Source organism: Leptosomus discolor, chromosome 13 (assembly GCF_034619465.1).
Source record: "Leptosomus discolor isolate bLepDis1 chromosome 13, bLepDis1.hap2, whole genome shotgun sequence".
Taxonomy (NCBI): domain Eukaryota; kingdom Metazoa; phylum Chordata; class Aves; order Leptosomiformes; family Leptosomidae; genus Leptosomus; species Leptosomus discolor.
Genome location: NC_141403.1, coordinates 17,973,629 through 17,991,217, shown reverse-complemented (window position 1 = coordinate 17,991,217; position 17,589 = coordinate 17,973,629). Strand labels below are relative to the sequence as shown.

At 45.0% G+C, this 17,589-nt stretch overlaps 1 protein-coding gene and 1 long non-coding RNA gene across 3 annotated transcripts; both read left to right on the top strand.

The window, feature by feature from the left end:
* The first annotated feature begins 1,273 nt into the window (after positions 1-1,273).
* On the top strand, positions 1,274-7,040 carry LOC104341521 (myosin regulatory light chain 2, smooth muscle minor isoform). 2 transcript variants are annotated; one of them, XM_009948724.2, is made up of 3 exons: positions 1,274-1,467; positions 1,631-1,792; positions 5,552-7,040. In XM_009948724.2, exons 1-3 carry the CDS (start codon positions 1,284-1,286, stop codon positions 5,722-5,724), a joined length of 519 nt encoding a protein of 172 aa, XP_009947026.1. In that variant the 5' UTR covers positions 1,274-1,283; the 3' UTR covers positions 5,725-7,040. The 2 variants fall into 2 exon arrangements, with proteins under 2 accessions (XP_009947026.1, XP_009947027.1); XM_009948725.2 differs by lacking the exon at positions 1,631-1,792.
* Positions 7,041-14,074: 7,034 nt separating this feature from the next.
* LOC147414540 (uncharacterized) lies at positions 14,075-16,441 on the top strand. Its single transcript, XR_015183867.1, has 3 exons — positions 14,075-14,123; positions 15,872-15,973; positions 16,111-16,441. It is a non-coding gene; the product is annotated as an uncharacterized LOC147414540 (long non-coding RNA).
* Positions 16,442-17,589: the final 1,148 nt, after the last annotated feature.

Genomic DNA, 17,589 nt, shown 5'->3' with positions numbered 1-17,589 from the left:
GAAGGGGCTCCGCCGGCGCCAGCACCGGTGTCTTCATGGGGAGAGTAAGAGCCCCTCGACTCTGTGCGCCCTTGAAGTCTAGAGCGCTTTTGGAGAGAGATCAGCCTTCCTCCGGGACCAACAAACTAAAAAAAAAAAAAAAATATTTATTTATTTATTTTTTTTTTTTTTTTTAGATTTCCCCAGCACGTCCAAGCTTAGAGCAAAGGGTGGCAGGGTTGTTTTCAGGTCACAGCCTTCTGTGGGTAAAGCTGAAAGATGGTTTTCCCCCCATCCATCCCTCCCACCTACCCTAAAGGACAAATGCAATCTCCCCCTGCTTCGTTTGATAAAATCTGAAAAGCTCGTTTCCACCGTACGATGGAAACCGTTGGCAGGCTTAACAACAGGGGAGCTAAACGGCAGTGGTAGCGATGCGATGGACCGCAGCGCGGCCGTTGCTCCATGTCGCTCAGACCCAAGCTCGGGTAGCCCGAGTGTTGTTACCGGTGAAGATGGCTTTTTTTCTGAGCAGTTTTTCTAGGGAGGCCAGCAGAAGCAGTGTGAGTTGGTTATTTTCTCCTTTTTGCTTAAAGGAGTAGGCAGCAGAAGTCAGCTTTCAGGTATGGCAGACCTGTGGTATATTTCAGATAAAATTAAAGGCCTAAAAGTAAATGGAGGTCAGGCAGAACTCGCTGGTATAAGCAGAAGTATAGCTTGCACAATTTTCTCATAGTTTTAGGGTGGTTTAAATAATAGAAGGCAAGGGAAGGACAGACACCCATTGTTGTACAAAACGGGTGTCAAGTATAGGCGCTTCAGAATTCGTTCAGGTGAACTGAGCTGAGTTTCTCCTTCCTCTCCAGCCTGATATTGCACAGAGTTACCGTACATCCCTATCCATACAGAGCTCTTTCACAGGCCTAACAACAGCTCTCAAAACCTCCCTTTGCTCTTTTAGACTTGAGACCAGCCTGAGTTCCCTTCTTGCAGGTGCATATATCAAGAAGGGATCCCAGACAAAAGCTATCACTTTGAAGACCGAAATTCAAGTTTGACTTACATCTTTGTTTAGTGACTTTTTTTTTATATTTAGAAGTCTGTCTTTCATTTGTTTGTATATTCTGCTTTTCCCCTTCTTGATTAGGGAAATATGTTCTAATGAGAGGAAATGGAAGTCTGTTAGAGGCATTTTCTATCTGTGAACTTTAATGTTAAACCTTAGTACATGAGTTTTTCTAAGCCTTAGCTCTGATCTTATTGTATTTACCATATTTACTTCTCTTTAGTGTCCAGAAATCAACATGTCTAGCAAAAAGGCAAAGACGAAGACCACCAAGAAGCGCCCTCAGCGTGCCACCTCCAATGTGTTTGCAATGTTCGATCAGTCGCAGATTCAGGAATTCAAGGAGGCCTTCAACATGATCGACCAGAACAGGGATGGCTTCATTGACAAAGAGGACTTGCACGATATGCTCGCCTCCCTCGGTAATGCCCCTTGCCTGTGGATGGCCGCCAAACGAATCTGTGCTGTTAAAGTTAAAATAATTGAGTTTGGGAGGGCTTCTGAGAGATGTGTCGGCTTGTGTTGTGCTCTTCAGATTACTTTTCGTTTGGAAGCTAAACCAAACACGAATCCCTTTATTTGTAGGAAAGAATCCCACGGATGAATACCTAGATGCCATGATGAATGAGGCTCCAGGGCCCATAAACTTCACAATGTTCCTCACCATGTTTGGTGAGAAGCTGAATGGCACCGATCCGGAAGATGTCATCAGGAACGCTTTTGCTTGCTTTGATGAAGAAGCAACAGGTACGTGGGTGAACCTCAGCCACTTGGCGCGGGCAGGGGGGTTACTTTTATGTTGTTTATTTGAGTTTCTAAATAGTATGCTGATTTTTGCACTTTTATAAATGGAGTATGACACAGTAATCATAGGTGGCATATTCTGCTGAGTAATGAGAATTTGACTTATTACTGAGTGAGAGTAAAAACTGCCTGGCTGTTCTGCGTGAGCGCTGAGGACTAGTAGTAATGGTCTTCTGCAAGGCTTTGAAGAAGAGTGTTTTAACTGGGCAGTGTGTGTGTTCCTCAAAGTGCAAAATAAGTTGCATTTGCCTCTAAGAAGATGAGGAATTCAAATTGGTAATATGTGATTTTCTATGGCATTGAAAACGTAACGGATGTTAAGTCTGTAATGCCACTGATTTTGTCCTCGCCCTGCACTAGATCTGAGATGCATCTGAAGTCTTTGATGGTTTTAGTATTTCAAGACAGTCTGTCCAGACTACATAAAGTCTTTGGAACCCTCATCTTGCCTGGTGTATGTTATGGCTCTAATGACAAATGCCATGTGTCATGCCCTCACCCGCAGCTCAGTTTGTTTTCAGGTTGCAGGAAGGGCTGAAGCCTTAACGATCTAAAGATAAAAACTGGGCGGGGTCTAGAAGACAGAAATGACAGATTGGACTGACTTGCATAGCAGGATGGGGAGGAAAGAGGAAAATGCAGAGCTCAGTTTTACTGTGTCGGACTTTCAAGGTGACGCCTGTAATTCTTGAGGTTAGAGTTTATGCTTTTATTTATTTATTCCTGTAGGCCGAGATGCTGGAGAAGTGTGTAGCAACCAGGGATGAATCCTTAGGGCAGTTCTGTGGAACTGCAGAAGATCAGCACTTTGACGTGTTGTGAACAAGTCTTACTAGTGCGTGCTGAAATTGTGTAGCCTCTGTGCTAGAGCTGTCGCTGCATGTATAACTGTCTGCCTCGGTATTTCAGTCTAATCCGTGGATATGTGCTCTGAACCTTTCAAAGAATATTATTCCATTTCAAACAGCTATCTTCAGTCTGTGTATTTTTAGCACCTTTTGCCTTTTCAAAGAGCATCCCCTTCCTGCTGAGGCGTAGGTAAACAGGCTTTCTGTTGGTAAGGCCTTTTCAAATGCTAATTGACTTCCTCCCTCTCAAGGGAAATCTCTTTACCATCTCCTAGAGAAGGAAGTTTTGTTACTAGGTTAATTATTTTCTCTCCACAGGTAGTCTGACTCACTGTGCTACAGGGTTTTTTTGTGTGCACCAAAACAAGAGCCTGCGAATTACGATATAAAGAAAATGACTGTGCTATCAGTTCTTGTGAACAGTAACCTTCTGCGTCTATGTAAACAATAAGTTACTAGTTCAGGCCCCCGTGTACTGATAAGATTGATTTTACTATCTTTCAGCTCTGTGGGGTAAATGTTTTAGTCGAGTCCTAGGACGATTGGAGGATAGTGGTTCCACAGTCTTTTTTGTGTCTTATGCCATCCTCAAATTTTAACCAGGAAACATGTTTCATTGATTTTTGATTCATGATAGTCAACAAGCAGTCTTCAAAATAACGTGTGACGTCTTTGTGGAACCCATGCTAAGTTTGCCTTTTATTGATTTTATTCTCAGGTTTGGCTTCTGATCAGTTTGTTCTGTTTGAAAATGAACAAAACCATTTCCAGCTATGTCAAACCTTTGTCTTTGTTTTTCCCCACTTCATAATCTCCCCGTGTGTGTGTGTTATGGGCCTGATTTTCCGGCTCTACATCAGTGTAGCTCTTTTGAAAGAGAGTAATAACAAATCAGATCCTCTTGATGAGGGTAAGGTAGTTGTACTTGTTGGGTTTTATTTACATTTCCTATATTGCCAGTCCAGTTGGGTGTGTTGCTTCAGCATTACTATCATAGGTAATTACTAGGGAATTAGTGTAAGAGTTATATCTGTCTGCATTTGGTGTGTCTTTTGTCTGCTCTTTGATGCTGCACTGTCATCTGTTTTGTGCTGTCTGCCACAGCCTGAATCTTAAAATTTCACTTTGTTAACTTGTTACTCCCCGTCTACATTGAAGCTCCGTGTGAGGGAGAGCGGGACTACTGTTTGCTTTACAGTTGGGTGCTGCTAAAACTTCCAGTGTTTTCCTGGCAGCCCAGTCCAGTGTTCAAACACCCCGCTGTTCCGGCAGGAGCAATTAAGCCCTTGAGGCTGAACGTGCAGCACCAGAGGCCTTGCATTCTTTGAATACTAATCCTTATGTCATCTCTCATGGCTGTTTGGGCTCTGCAGGACTGCAGAAAGAGCCAGCCTAATCTGGTCAGCTGGTTTTTCCCCTTCTTTACGCACATCTGCAGAGACAGCTCCAAAATTTGACCCGACTAAGAAGGGCCTGGCTAACTGAACATTCTCCTGGTTTTAAAGTAGAACATTGCTGTTAGCCGCCTTCATTTGGAGTCAGTAGTCACGGGCTTGTCTGCACTGGGACGTGATGCTGGTTTAATTAGCTGATGTTGAAACCGTTTGGTTTTTCCCTTCCCCGCAGCACACACCAACCCCATGATAATTTGTCATGCTCATTGACTGCCTTTTGGTCCCAATTCCCTGTTTGGTTTTTGTCTCTCTAATGAACTCTGTTTGCTTAAGTTATTCAACTCTCTTTCCAAAGCAGAATTTCTTTTCTTTTTTTTTTTTTTTAAATCACATTCTAATTGAATCTACGTCAGTTGATGTGGGTGCCTACATATGATTTCCAGCTGTTCTGCACAGTTTACATATTTATTTATTTATTTAATTTGGAACATACTTCTACCTCCTCTGTTCTGTTATTGATATTTCTCCAACTGAGGTTCAATAACCAATTTCTTTCTCCAATGAAGCAACTATTGTGCATTTAAAGGCATGGTAAGTCTTATTTCAGCATTAAGCAGTTTCTGCATTCCTCTGTCTACCATTTTTTTATGTGCATTCCTTTTTTCATCTCTAAACTTCCCGGGAATTATTTGGCAACTGGTGGTTCTGTCCATCTATTGAAATTGAATTAACAGAACATACTTAGCAACTGCTCATTTTTATATCTTTGCTAATTTCCTCCAAAATCTTCTGCTAATATTTTACCATAAAATAAATAACTTGATATAGCCTACCTTTTTTTGGCTGACTGCTCCGCCTCTACCTCTCCACAGTAGACATTCTTCCTCCCTCCTGAGTTAACTTGCTCAATCCTGTCTGAAAGTCTTTGCTGTTACAAACTCTTCCCCTGGGCACTTGCCAGCCCTTCGCTGTATCCACATAAACCGCCTCCGGCAACAGTATCACAATGCAGCAGTGAAGAGCCAACCAGTGGTTATTTAGTCCCCAGAGGAAACTAGTTTTATACAGGATCTGCAAATATACCCAATTAAGTCAAGAAAAATATAACTCAATTAAGAGAACAGCTTGTGTAATGAAGACGAGCAGTGACAGGAACTTGGGTTTTCCACTTTGATCTGTTGAAGATCAGTAGATGGCAATGGGTGTTAGCAGATCACAGCAGATCAGCCCCTCTTTTCAAAAACCTGTACGAAAGGCATCAAACTTTCCCCCCCTGCCCTTTGCAGCAAGGAGTTTCTTCCGAATTCAGTTAAGAAGGTATCTTAGGCTCTTGGTGCAAATGCATCTATTACATGCTGTGTAGTTCCTTGCATGTCTGTTGGTGTGTCTGTCTTACTGCTTCTGAAGACTCGTCTGAGAAATGGCTTCTCTTCTGTGTTTCTCTCTCTACATCTCCCCAGGGTTCATCCAAGAAGACTACCTGCGGGAGCTGCTGACCACGATGGGGGACAGGTTCACGGATGAGGAGGTAGACGAGCTGTACAGAGAGGCGCCCATCGACAAAAAGGGGAATTTCAACTACATTGAATTCACGCGCATCCTGAAGCACGGAGCAAAAGACAAGGATGACTGAGCACATCCCTGGATACCTGCAGATAGCTTCCCTCCCACTCCCCCCCCCTTAATTTTATTTCTCAGGATCTGTTTTTTCTTTTTTTCTCGTTGGGACCTTTTGCATACATTTTTAGATTCCAGCTTTTTCCTCTGTGGACTCGGGGGCTGCTCAGGCACACCTGCACCTTTGTAATAAGCCTGGGAATGGGCCGGGAGAGAGGAGAGCTTACAGTGATAGAGGTTTAGGGACAAAGATCAGTGAGTGTGGGAGCCCAGGTAAAAAACTCAGTGCTACTCATCCTAGCTAGATTAATTTTACATTTTTAATGGTAGCTTTTCAATTAAAACACTGCTGTATTAAGTACATCTTTAAAATTTTCATGCTAGAAGCAGGCTGTTTATCTAATCAGATCTCTAAATATTTTTGCAACTGTATGCAGTCGTGTTGTAACCTATTTTTGCCTTAAAAATGAAGCATAAGTCACTTAAGCATACTGATGTTTGTACTTCAGCAACTGAGTACTTCACTTACTACTGTGAGCATATATAGTGAAGAAATTCCCATCCTTCAAATCTTAGTACATTGTAAATTAATGATCTCTGTCCAAGACTTGCACATTAAACATGTTAAATCTTATGGATGCAATTGGGGGTGTATTTTACACCTTAGCACCTCCATTTCTTGACACTAAGTACAACGTTAATACTACTTTTTAAAAACTTACATGGTAAATTCTAGTGTTTTCTTGAAAAGAGATACCATGTGTGAGTAGAATGCTTGAGCGATGCCTCTTACTGGATCTGCAGGACTGACAATATAGAATTCATTACATTTCGTTGCAACCATTTACTTTTCCCATATTTTTTTCAAAGCGCAGTGAGAATGGGGCTGGATGAAGAAGGAAGGTGTGCTGTCCCTGGCCTTTTTGTTTTCTATCCGAACATGTTATTCTTGCTTTCCAAATGGGACAATATACAACATATTTTTAGGAGCTTCTGCTAAGAGCAGTGCTTTGGGGGTGTGAGGAGGAGGCATTCCTTTGTGCTCCGTCTCTCATAATTATATCTTCTAATTCCTGCAGTACAGAATACATAGCAGATTTGCAACAGTACTTTGAAGGAACTTTGCCATAATCTGAATACTTGTGGTTCTGGTTCCTTGGTCTTGACAGGTGATCAGAGCTGCGGCTGTCACTGCTAGGAATGGCATCGTTACCCCTTAAGAATTCCGGTTACAGAATTAAGAAATGTCATTTGTCTGAGGGCATTGTGCTGCTTTTTGGTAGGCTGCTATTGCAAACTGCACTTTTAATAAATTCAGTTAGAGGACAGTGATTATTTGTTTTAGAAATACCCTGTTCTTTCGTGAACAACCCACCAGGACTGTCGTCTTTTGAGAAGGGCAGTGCCCTAAAAAATCCTTCACTGGTCCCTGTAAGAAAAAGCTCCGAAGCTTCTGCTCTGCCTCAGTCCCAGCCGGCTTGCATTTGGGGGGCAGAGCCACCAACCCCAAGGCTGTGGCAGCCCGGGGGTGCCCCGGTGCGGCCGTGCCCGGGGGGGGGGGGGGGGGCGCGGCGGGCAGCCCCGCCGGCCGCTCCCGCAGCCATCAGCAGGTGGCACCGCAGCTCCGAGCGCTGCCGCAGCGGCAGGGCCAGCGGCTCCCAACGCGGGGTTCGGTCGGGTTTTTCCGCGCCCCGCAGAGCCCCTTGGGCGGGCCGGGGCGGGCCGGGCCGGTCCCGCAGAGCTCTGCCCCTGCCGCAGCGCGGGCGGGCGCGGCGGGGCTGCGAGGCGCAGCTCGTGTGCGCGCCGGGCTGTGGCTCTTGAGTCAAAGCTTGGTTCACGACAGAAGGGAGCACGAAGAGGTATCTGCAGGCCCTTGTTACAGCCGTGTATCTTGGCAAAAGACTGGGTTTCAAATGTTTTCAGAGCTTTTCTTGTAACTCAACCCCGGGAGCTGCTCGGCATTTCGTTGCTCGGTGTCTCAGTAAGCGCTCTTGTTTTGTAAGATCACCTTTGAAAAGCCACCCCGAATTCAAATCTATATGTTTGCATAACTTTGTTTACATATGAAAGGCTAAAACCCGTGATATAAACTAAACTGTTGAGGCTCGGAGTGAGGCAGCTGGTATTTATCCATAGCAACAAATGCCAATTGTTAAACCCCGGCTCTTGCTTGTGGGGCAGGGCCGTGTTGCTGTATAGCAACGCCTGTATGCCAGTGGTCTCGTGACGACGAGCTGTAACTCCCTGATGCTGTTGTTCTTAGCCTCGCCTTTGGGAGATCTTTGCTTTACTCTCTCAAGTTTAATGGCATTTAATGCTCTGATACAAACATGTCAGAGAGACTGGTAAAAATGGACTTTTGGTGGGTAATTCAGAGGCCTGGGATTTCTCTTGCAAAGAAATTCTAAACCCCCGCCCACCCCTGATGCAGAAGGTGCCTCAAAGTCTGTGTCTGTCTGGAACCAGTAACACTGGTTTTGTCGACTAATTGCTGTTCTCAGTACTGGTGAAATCAGTCTCTGTAAGAGCCACGCAGAATCTCCAAGTGTTCTCACTGAACTGGGTCAGCAGAACATGAAGCGTTGATGGTGGGATGTCTTTCTCCTGTTGTTGTTTTGGTTTTGTTTTTTATTTATTATTATTATTATTAATACAGTTGGTTTGTAGCTAGGTCACTTGAGTGGAGGGCTGGAACAATGTGGCCTTGAATCCTCTGAGCTAGAAGAGAGAATTAAAAGTGGGTCCACAACATTCAGGCTGAATGTGAAACCACTGAACAATTGAGGGAGGGTGGAACCGCCACAAGCAGCTGTGTTTCTTATTGTGCCTTTTTTTTTTTTCTTTTTTGGCAAATGAAGGAGCTTAGGCAATGGTCCCAGCAGAAGGGATTAAAGAGATCAGTTCTACCTGAAGAAAGTCTTTCCTGCTCTTCCAGGTGAGGTTCCCAAAAGCTATGATTCACCAGTGGGTCTGGTGTGCTTGTTTCCTGTGGTTGCAGAGGCAACAGAGCTGAACCCTAAATGAGTTTTAGCTTGTAAACTGTTTCCTCCCCAGGACTGTTTGTAAACGTTTTCGTCTCCAGGGCTGTTAGCGAGCAGCAGTGCCTCACCAGGGAACTGTCTCGCACATCCCGTATCTGGCGTAAGACCCCCCACACACTCCCCGTCAGCGTGGGTCACACCTCGTAAAGGTTGTCACTGCCCTTGCTCCGCTCTGCCGTGGGGCGCTGTAAGCTGCTGTGGCGCAGCACCCGGTTATCCTTGGGCAACGCGGCGCTCTCTGCACCAGGGACCGTCGTTTTGTGAGCTGTGCTGTCCCTGCCTGTGAGTTACAGCCCCAGCTCCTGTAGAAAGAGCCGTGGTGACTCCTTACCTGCTCTTCAGCGTTTCTTGTCGGTGAGATTCGGCAGGTCCTCACTCAGTATGCTTCTTTCAATAGCTACTCATTTTAGTGCCTGACTCCCCTAGATGGGGGGAGAGCAGCATCTGTCAATCTGGCCGGCATGCCTCGCTGCGAGTAGTACCAATGATGCCAAGCGTTCTTCCCTGTCTCCAGATCCCGCACAGCGGGTGTTGGATACGGCACCGCCAAATGTCAAACAGAATGATGCTTGGTCTAAAAGCCGTGAGTCAGAAGAGAATTCCTGTCACCAGGGTGGTAGCGTCTAAATCCCAGGCACTTGGTTTGACCTTTGCGGACCGTTTCCCAGCGGCCCGCAGGGTTTATATTGCTATTCAAATGCCCTGAGCTAACTGCCGACTCATCTCTAGTTCCACTCCGTGCATCCCATTGCTTAAGTACAAAAATTGTTTTAGCAGCGCTCATTAGCTGTGAAAGGCAAACCTATGTAATCGTCATGAGATCAGAAGTCTCACGTAAAGTGAGTATTTAAAAATACAAAAAAGCTTCACACAACTTCGATAGGGATGCATACCAGTCCCAGCAGGCTTCTTTCGGTGAGTAGGTACAATTTGCAAATTAAACATACTTGCAGGTGGCAACTTCCTTTTCAAATCACTGCAGGTCACTGTGACATTGGAAGTGGTTGTGAAGAGCTACAGTGAGACCACAACCACTGCACGCTGCCCCCACACACACATACACAAGATTTCCTTGAGAAATCTGCTCGGCTCTGTGCCCCACAGCCCTAGCAAGCTTCAAAGCTACAGAGCTGGAGTCAGTCAAAAGGGGAGTTGACAAGTTTCATGTTAGCAAGATAAGCCTGTGAACTTTGTGGTACATTTTTGAAAGAGAATTAAATGGAACAAAATTACTTATAGTAAATGTTTCCCTGTTTCTTTTACTGATTTAGGGGATAAGTTACTGTATATTTATTAGAACCTGAGATGTATGTTGTATAAAACACAAGCTATAACACTGTTACTGCTATCCTGTTGGCAAACAGAGGAACCTGGCCATGAACCTAAACCCTTCTACTTTGCTTCCCCTCCACCTCTGCTAATTAAAAAAAAAAAAAGAAAAGAAAAAAAGGTAGCAATGCGATTTTCAGTTGTCAGAAGACAACTTTTCTTTCAGGCTTTGACTTTTTCTGTAACTAATTTAACACAATATTAAAATTCAACTAACAGTAACTAGTTTCTCTGCTGTAACAAGTGTAGGTACGCAAACTGCATCTGTCTTGCTGGTGTTCGTTAGCACATCCATCTATTCCGGGGCCTCTCTGCTCAGGTGAGGCACGGTGACACAGCTGTTTTTGTCCTACCACATGCAGACCTCAGAGGAAGGAGGAGTCATCAAACTTGTACAAAAGGGTGAGTAAGGAATATACCGAGAAAACGCAGAACTGATTCACTTACTGGAAGGTGACTGTGGGCTACTTCAGCCCCACCAGAGGAGGATGAGCTGTTGCCATGAAGTGCTGGCTATAACTGCGCCATTAGCAGAAACCTCACCGAGTAGCAGCTACGGCCGAATTTGGAGGCAAGTTGCAATGTGGATGGGACAGCAGTCAGAGGACAGCGATGAGGCTTGTTGGAAGTACGTGGGTTTGCTCTGTTCCTCTTGCAATGCACCCAGCCTGCTGCCCCTGAAATTTTCTGCCACAAGCTCTGGCTGCAAAATTTGGGTAACTGAGTAGCCATCTAAACTAATGAAAATAGCAGAAAGAGGGGAGAAGGTAGGGGCTGAGTGAAGCATTTCCTGCTGCTGAGAGAGATGGCTCTCTAGTTGAGATGCCAGTAGTCAGCCTTCCCCAGAGGCTGGACACCGATGCCTAGTCAACTCTTTAGGTAGTCCCTTACTTTGGCAACTCACAGCAGCTTTTCCAGGGTTCTGTTTCATATTTGATGTTTCACTCCCTCTCAGTCACTCCCCTCCTGTCCTTTAAGCAAGCACTTAAATGCCTTTCACATATCAGGGGCCTGCATCTACCCCTTCTGTTACAAGCTTTACACATGCCTAAGGGTTGAGGCCCTCCAGCAAGAAAGGCATTCCCTTCCCTGCTTCGCGTACCCCACCTGGGGCCTCACCTTGAGATAAGATTCAAAGCAGCTAATAAGCTGTAAGGCAGGCTTTGCGAATTTTGATGAGCAAAAATTCAAGCACCTCCAGGATTAAGGAGTAATTCAGTGGGAGCTTTGAAAACGCTGGCAGTATCTAAAGGGGTCGGCAGCACCTCAGACTTTTCAGGCTCTTGGCTGAAAGAGCAAATCTGATTCTTGTGCGCGTCTCTGGACGCACGGCAGTAGGGCAACACATGACAAAACTGTCATCAGAGGGCAGTAGGTAAGTGTGGTAGGAAAACAGGAGGCTGTTTTGGCTGATGTTCTCGCTAGCGATGCCTGGATGAACTTACCCCTTGCCAGGTTTTCAGGGCTGGTAACTATGCCGTTTCCACCACTGATCTCAGGTATTGCTATGAAATGGCTAGTAGCAAACAAAGGGGTGCTGGCTGCTTCTTTTCACAGCCACTTTCAAGACTGGAAGGGTACTTTACACCTATGTGACTGATTCTGGATTAGTCTTTCCTATGACAGATTTAGTGTTCGCACACACCCTTTGCAGGAATGTTTTTGTTACCTACTGGTGGTTTTTAGAGTGACTATAAAAGCAAGGAAAGCATTTGGGAGATGCTGTCATTATGAACAGGTTAGGGTGTGTTTATTTTAGTTATTTCTTCTTCCAATCCCTCCATGCCTCCCTTAAGCCTATTCACAGGCTTTCCTTATACAGAGAAATTTTACCGAATTCAGAGAGGCTCACCTAAAAAGGCCATTTCAGCAGCATTATGAGAGTTTCCAGTATTTACCTTTACATACCAATACATAATTCTGGCTCATTTCCTGACTCTGCTGTTTGTAGTTTTGTGGGGGTTTTGGGTTTGTTTTTTGTTGTTGCTGCTGTTGTTTTTTAAAGGTACAGTTTGCTTGAGTTTCAGCCTCTAATCAACGTTACATTAATGACTTTCCCATACAGTTTGCCCCATTTTATCTCTGTGGCAGCTGAAATTCTCATTTGGTGAATCTCCTTGCATGTCTCTGCTATATGCAGCTGATGTCAGACACCTGTGATATCTGGGCATGTTCTCACACAGTCCACAAAGGTTTGTTTCAAGCTTTTGTTCCCAGAAGCTATGGAGAAAAGGACTATATAAAATCTGTTTAGAACAGAAGTTGGTTGGGGGTAGGGGGTGAGAAGTTTTATCCCTGGAAATAAAAGCAATGTGCCATGAAAGTATTTGTAATATGGGTTACTTTTAATGAATCTTAGCCACTTAGTTGACTGAAAACATTAAACTGGTCTTTCCCTAAAGTAAGTAATTAACTTTCAACACAGAAAATTAAATTGCTTAAGATTATTACACAGCTATCTGAACAATACTTCTAGTGTCTTGTTGCTTTTATTGCCTTTTTGCCCCTGGCATTTTGTATGTAATCATCCAGACACCATGAGACATATTGATTAAATAAACTGGGGCCCTTTGCATAGTACAATCTTGTTTTATATAATCTTATACAATATATTATTACTGTAGCCAAGTAATAAATAAGACCAGAGTTAGAAACTCTGGGCAAAGCCAGTCTGTCCTGTAATCCATAGTCAGAAGTAGTCTGGACTCCTGAAATAAGCTACGTCTTTATTGCGAGAGAGACAGACAGACTCCTGAGTTGACTTGAGTAGATATTTTGCTCTGAGGCTGAGCATGTTTCCTCTTACTACGCTGAAAAAAGCTGGCTGAAGACCAACTTCTGTGCCAACGCTCACAATGCTCCCAGAGCTCCAGACAGGTGAGTAGGTCTCTCTCTGTGTTTGTACAGTGTCTAGCAAAACAGGGCGCGTGTGTGCGTGAAAATATAATGTCTTAAGGCATCTCCATAATAAGAGTAATAAGCACTTTTTCAGTAGAGCTGACAAAGGCTGTGTTTGAACAGCTTCCACCGGGCCCTCTCTAATTCATCAGAACGCCATTTCCACCTCTGGCTTTGGCTAGGCTAATTTAGCAGCTTTCTGTTAGCAGTGTTCTAGATAACAAGTGACAACCAAAATATTCCAAGGCTGCCTCATCCTTTCTTATCCCACAGCCCCCTAACAAAAGGAGACAATTGTACCTTGTTTGCTAACCACGTGCTGTGCTTTATCTTGCATTTTGGCTTATGTTGTCATGAGGTTGCTAATCATCGTTCTGTGACACTGTCTGCAGCTCCTCCATGCAGCTCTTGGCACGTTACGTGGGCATGGTATCACAGAAGAGCAAACGCAAGCGTTGGCACCTGTCGATAACTGTTTAGAGGGAAGTTGTTTCTTTTGCCAGCCAGTGGAACATCAGATCTCCAGGCCACTAAATAGATGCTATAATACATCATCTGGGCACCATATGGTCTGCGTGCTTCTGACTATAGCTGAGCCACAGCCCTCCAAGCAGCCAGGTGACAGAGCTAGCTTCCAGCCTCAGCAGCTATCTGCTTTAGCAGCAGTAAGGCTTACCGCACTGGTCTGTTGCGAGGAGAATCAGGGAAAGCCTCTCATAAAGTGCCAGAAGAATTCTGTTCCCTGGTGGAAGTGCTGAAGTTTCTGCAGGATGGATGAATAAGTAATCCAGCTGTTTAACGTCAGTTGTGCTGCACAGCCTGCAGGTCTGCACCCTGGTGTATCTGCAGCTCTAATGCCCCCGCAGAGAACTCATCTTGAATTTGGATGTCCGAAACTGTGGCTTAGCTCATCTCATGCAACAGAAGCCCATTCCATGCTGGAGTCTTCCTTTGGCACCATGCTTGAATGGACACAACCGACGTGTGCGCGTAGCTGGAGGTGGCTGGGTTAAATGTGTCAGCAGGCTGAGTCCTTCCATGAAGAGAAAGAGGAAATGAGGTCTGAATCAATTCCTAGAGAGGCACAAATTACTGAGCTACTAAGAGCCCTCAGAGAGGTTCCCAGAGAGCCCTGCACTTAACCCAGGTAATTACAGCTGCAGGTGGCTGTGTAAGCATGAATCACAGAAGCGAAAGCAGTGCCGAAGCCTCCGCAACACTGGCTTTACAAGCCTAGGAACTGAGTCCAGCGACATTTTATTGACCTTACTGCAAGACACCCTCAATCCTTGCGCTAACGGCTAGCCAGAGTACAGCATGTTGTTGCCATTTAAAACACTCGGGACTGGGACAAGCCGTATGGGCCACATCCTAGTCTACATCCTTACAAGTAAATCTAGTACTCTCACAAATTCAACGGAAATTTTGGCTATGTGCCTGCAACTCACTTTAACAAGTGAAGGTCTGTTTCCATCCTAAGGTGCTTGAAAGGAACTTTTGGTTTTAAGAACATGAGATAACTAAGGTAACAGATGACTTCATCATCTACCAATGTCCCGTAAGCATGGACCCACAGGTTTTGCGACGGAACTTAAAACTTCCAGGTTGCAATCCATACTGGATGTGGGCTTTGAACTCTTAACAGATTGAACTGTACTTTTCCTGTCCTAATTGTTTACACACCTGATTGTCTGTAGAGGCCTTTTAAATTTTTTTTCTAGAAGACTCATAACATATCTAATGTTCTAGGCTGAGCTGAACAGCTTCATTTTTATTTCCAACCTAAAACCACATGCCGTCTACGATGCGATGATGTCTGTGGGTTTAACTCATCTCCCGCTCCTTCGCAGCCCGAATCCAGCAACCATATGCTGACCACGTTTAGCGAGGGTGGACAGCGTTGAGTTAAGCACAAGCACAGTGGCATCATCTCATGCAAAACTACGACTGATGAGGTTCATGCCTTCTGCATTCCAGCTCGGTATCTAGAGTTTACATATGGCAAGCAGAGACCTGGGTGCAATTTCTTTTTGAGCCTGAGAAGACTCAAGGCTCTTATACCAGAAGCTGTCCTGGAATTAGACCTTTTCCTACGCTTCCTGTTGAAGCTGGACTCTTAAAGGAGGGTCAGATTCATGGGAGGACAAGGGAAGACAGAGGCAGCGTTATGTGCCTGGCTCTGTAACTGAGAAGTTTCTGAAGAACTTGACATTGGGCTTCTTCAGTGTGAGGCCCAACACAGCTTGTGCATTTTTTTCAAAGCAAAGAATTCCTCAGAAGAAGCCAGGCCTGCCTTCTCTCCTAGGAAGCACCCTTCTTATTGAACTGTAAAAGTGGGTTCAGAAATATTTTTTTTTCCACCTCCTTTCCCACTTCATACATACCCTTTTTATTGGCATTTCTTTTTGCTCAATTAAGAGGTTTCCCTTCCTTATATGACGGTTGACATCACTCTCATTTGTGCATAGAAAATTTTATCTTTTATTGGATATAGTACTGGTGAACTGCAGAAGCAAACTGGGTGATGGGACTTCATATGCTGCATTAGTCATTGTGGCAATTCCTAACATAAGGTCTGAGTCATTAAGGATTATTGCATTTTAAATACATCCTACTTCAAGGAATATGTTATTCTCATTTGTGAAGGCCTGGTGTATGAGTAGATGTTATGACTCTGTGGACAGAAAATTATATAAATGAAAAGGAACTCTTTAACAGGTCCTCTTCCTAAGGATAAAATCCCAACATGGCAGCATGATCTCAGGCTATCCAGAGGTCACGGCAAATAAATCCCAGTTAAATGGGGCTACCTGGAGGGTGGATGGGAATGCAAAAATTGATGTGTTAATATCAAATTATCCTAGGCAGAAATAACTTTTTCTTTCTTTTAAACAGGGCAACTGTTCTATCTGGATTTAATGGAAACACAGAGTGAAGGCGCTGTTTTCCTGATTTTCTGTTGATTAGGTTTGGATACTGTGTTCTGCAAGGACATAGGTAAGAGAAAGCGGTGATCTACACTTCCACTTCCACTTGGGTCTAGACTTCTAGTTCGTGAATTTCTGTAGGTTTTGAGAACACACAGGCAATGGGGACTTGACTCAAAGATGCTCTTTTCTGCTCTTCATCTACAGTCTCCTCCACTGTACATCCAGTGGAGCACAAGCGTAACCTCCATCACAGCTACAACTAATTGCTGATGAGGCTGAGGTGTGTGCAGGCAAGGGATGACCTCCTTCACTGCACAACTCAGGAAGCAACTGCACATCAAAAATTCCTCCAGCTGGGGAAAGGTCACAGGGCAAATCTGGACCTGCCATTCCTGGTAAAACACCTGCAACATACAGCTCTTACGCATTCTCTCTCTTGACCTGCCGCCTCTTCAAACAGTCCTTAGATATTCAACAGAAAGATGGACAAAGCCCTCTACAGCAGGTACAGTGTGGAAAATCATGGAAGGGCTCCTCAGACTCCTAGAATGGTCTTCAGTGCCAAAGCACCTGAGGGAATGTTTCAAGTTTTAAGCCCCATTTAGGGGATTAGCATTTGTCAAGCCTAAATAACTGTAAAAGGTAGGGGGAGGTACAGAGGAACACACCAAGTCTGTGCTACGCATTAGGCCTGCTTCTGCTCAGGTTCCTGCCCAACGCCATCCTCAGACACCAGTCTTGCCAATTCTTAGCTCCCTCTCAAGCAGAGCTGCTACGCCACAGCCCGAGCATGCCAACACACTGGACTCCATGCCTTTAAATAGCGCTGCTTTTCCACGCATGGATTTTTCCTGCTCTCAGCTCCCCAGCCAGAGTGCCTCTGTGCTGTGGGACTAATCTGAGAGAGGGACACCTTCATTACGCTGCCATTGTGTCACCTTACCTCGACAGGATAATGGTCGAGCACTGGGGGAAGGGGGCGTACGTGTGCCTGCACGAGTGAAGTCATGCATTCACCCTGTGCCTTTTTTTCCAGGTGTGGTGCTTAGGGCTGGTAACACTGCAGTGAGTTGTGTAGCTCTGTCAATGTTTTTACAGCGTACTCTGGGAGAATTCATCCGTCCCTACCCCAGATCCTGGCACAAGCAGCATGGGTATGGCAAGTCATGAAAGCGAAATGGTTCTGGCTCCGCCTCTGTGGTTCCATCAGTGGCCAGGCATTGATCCAGTGGTTCATTCGCCGGTGTACGTCTAAGTTACGCACGAGCCCGCTTGTTGCAACTCTCCTTTTAAATTGTCCGGAATCAGTACCTGGAGCCTGTTCCACACTCCAGATAGCTCCACTTTCAGCTGCCCGACCCAGGCAGCCCTTTGCAGATCTGCTGCATCCCAAGACATCCTGCTCTTCACTTTGGTGCTATGCAAGTCAGCACATTCCCCTTCTCCTGGCACATTTCTGTACAAGCCCGACTCTTCTCAGCTTTCTAAGCCAATTTCAGAGACATCAGCCTGTGCCACATTCCATGCCTTTCAAGTCCCAGTTTCTATCTAAGCTCTGTGAATCCACAGAATAGCACAAAATAATCTGTTCGTAGCTCCTGATCCAGTCCAAGCAGTCAGAATATACCCAACTGAAATGCTTCTTGGTGCAAGCTGACGTGATTGCAGAGGAGAAAGAATTAG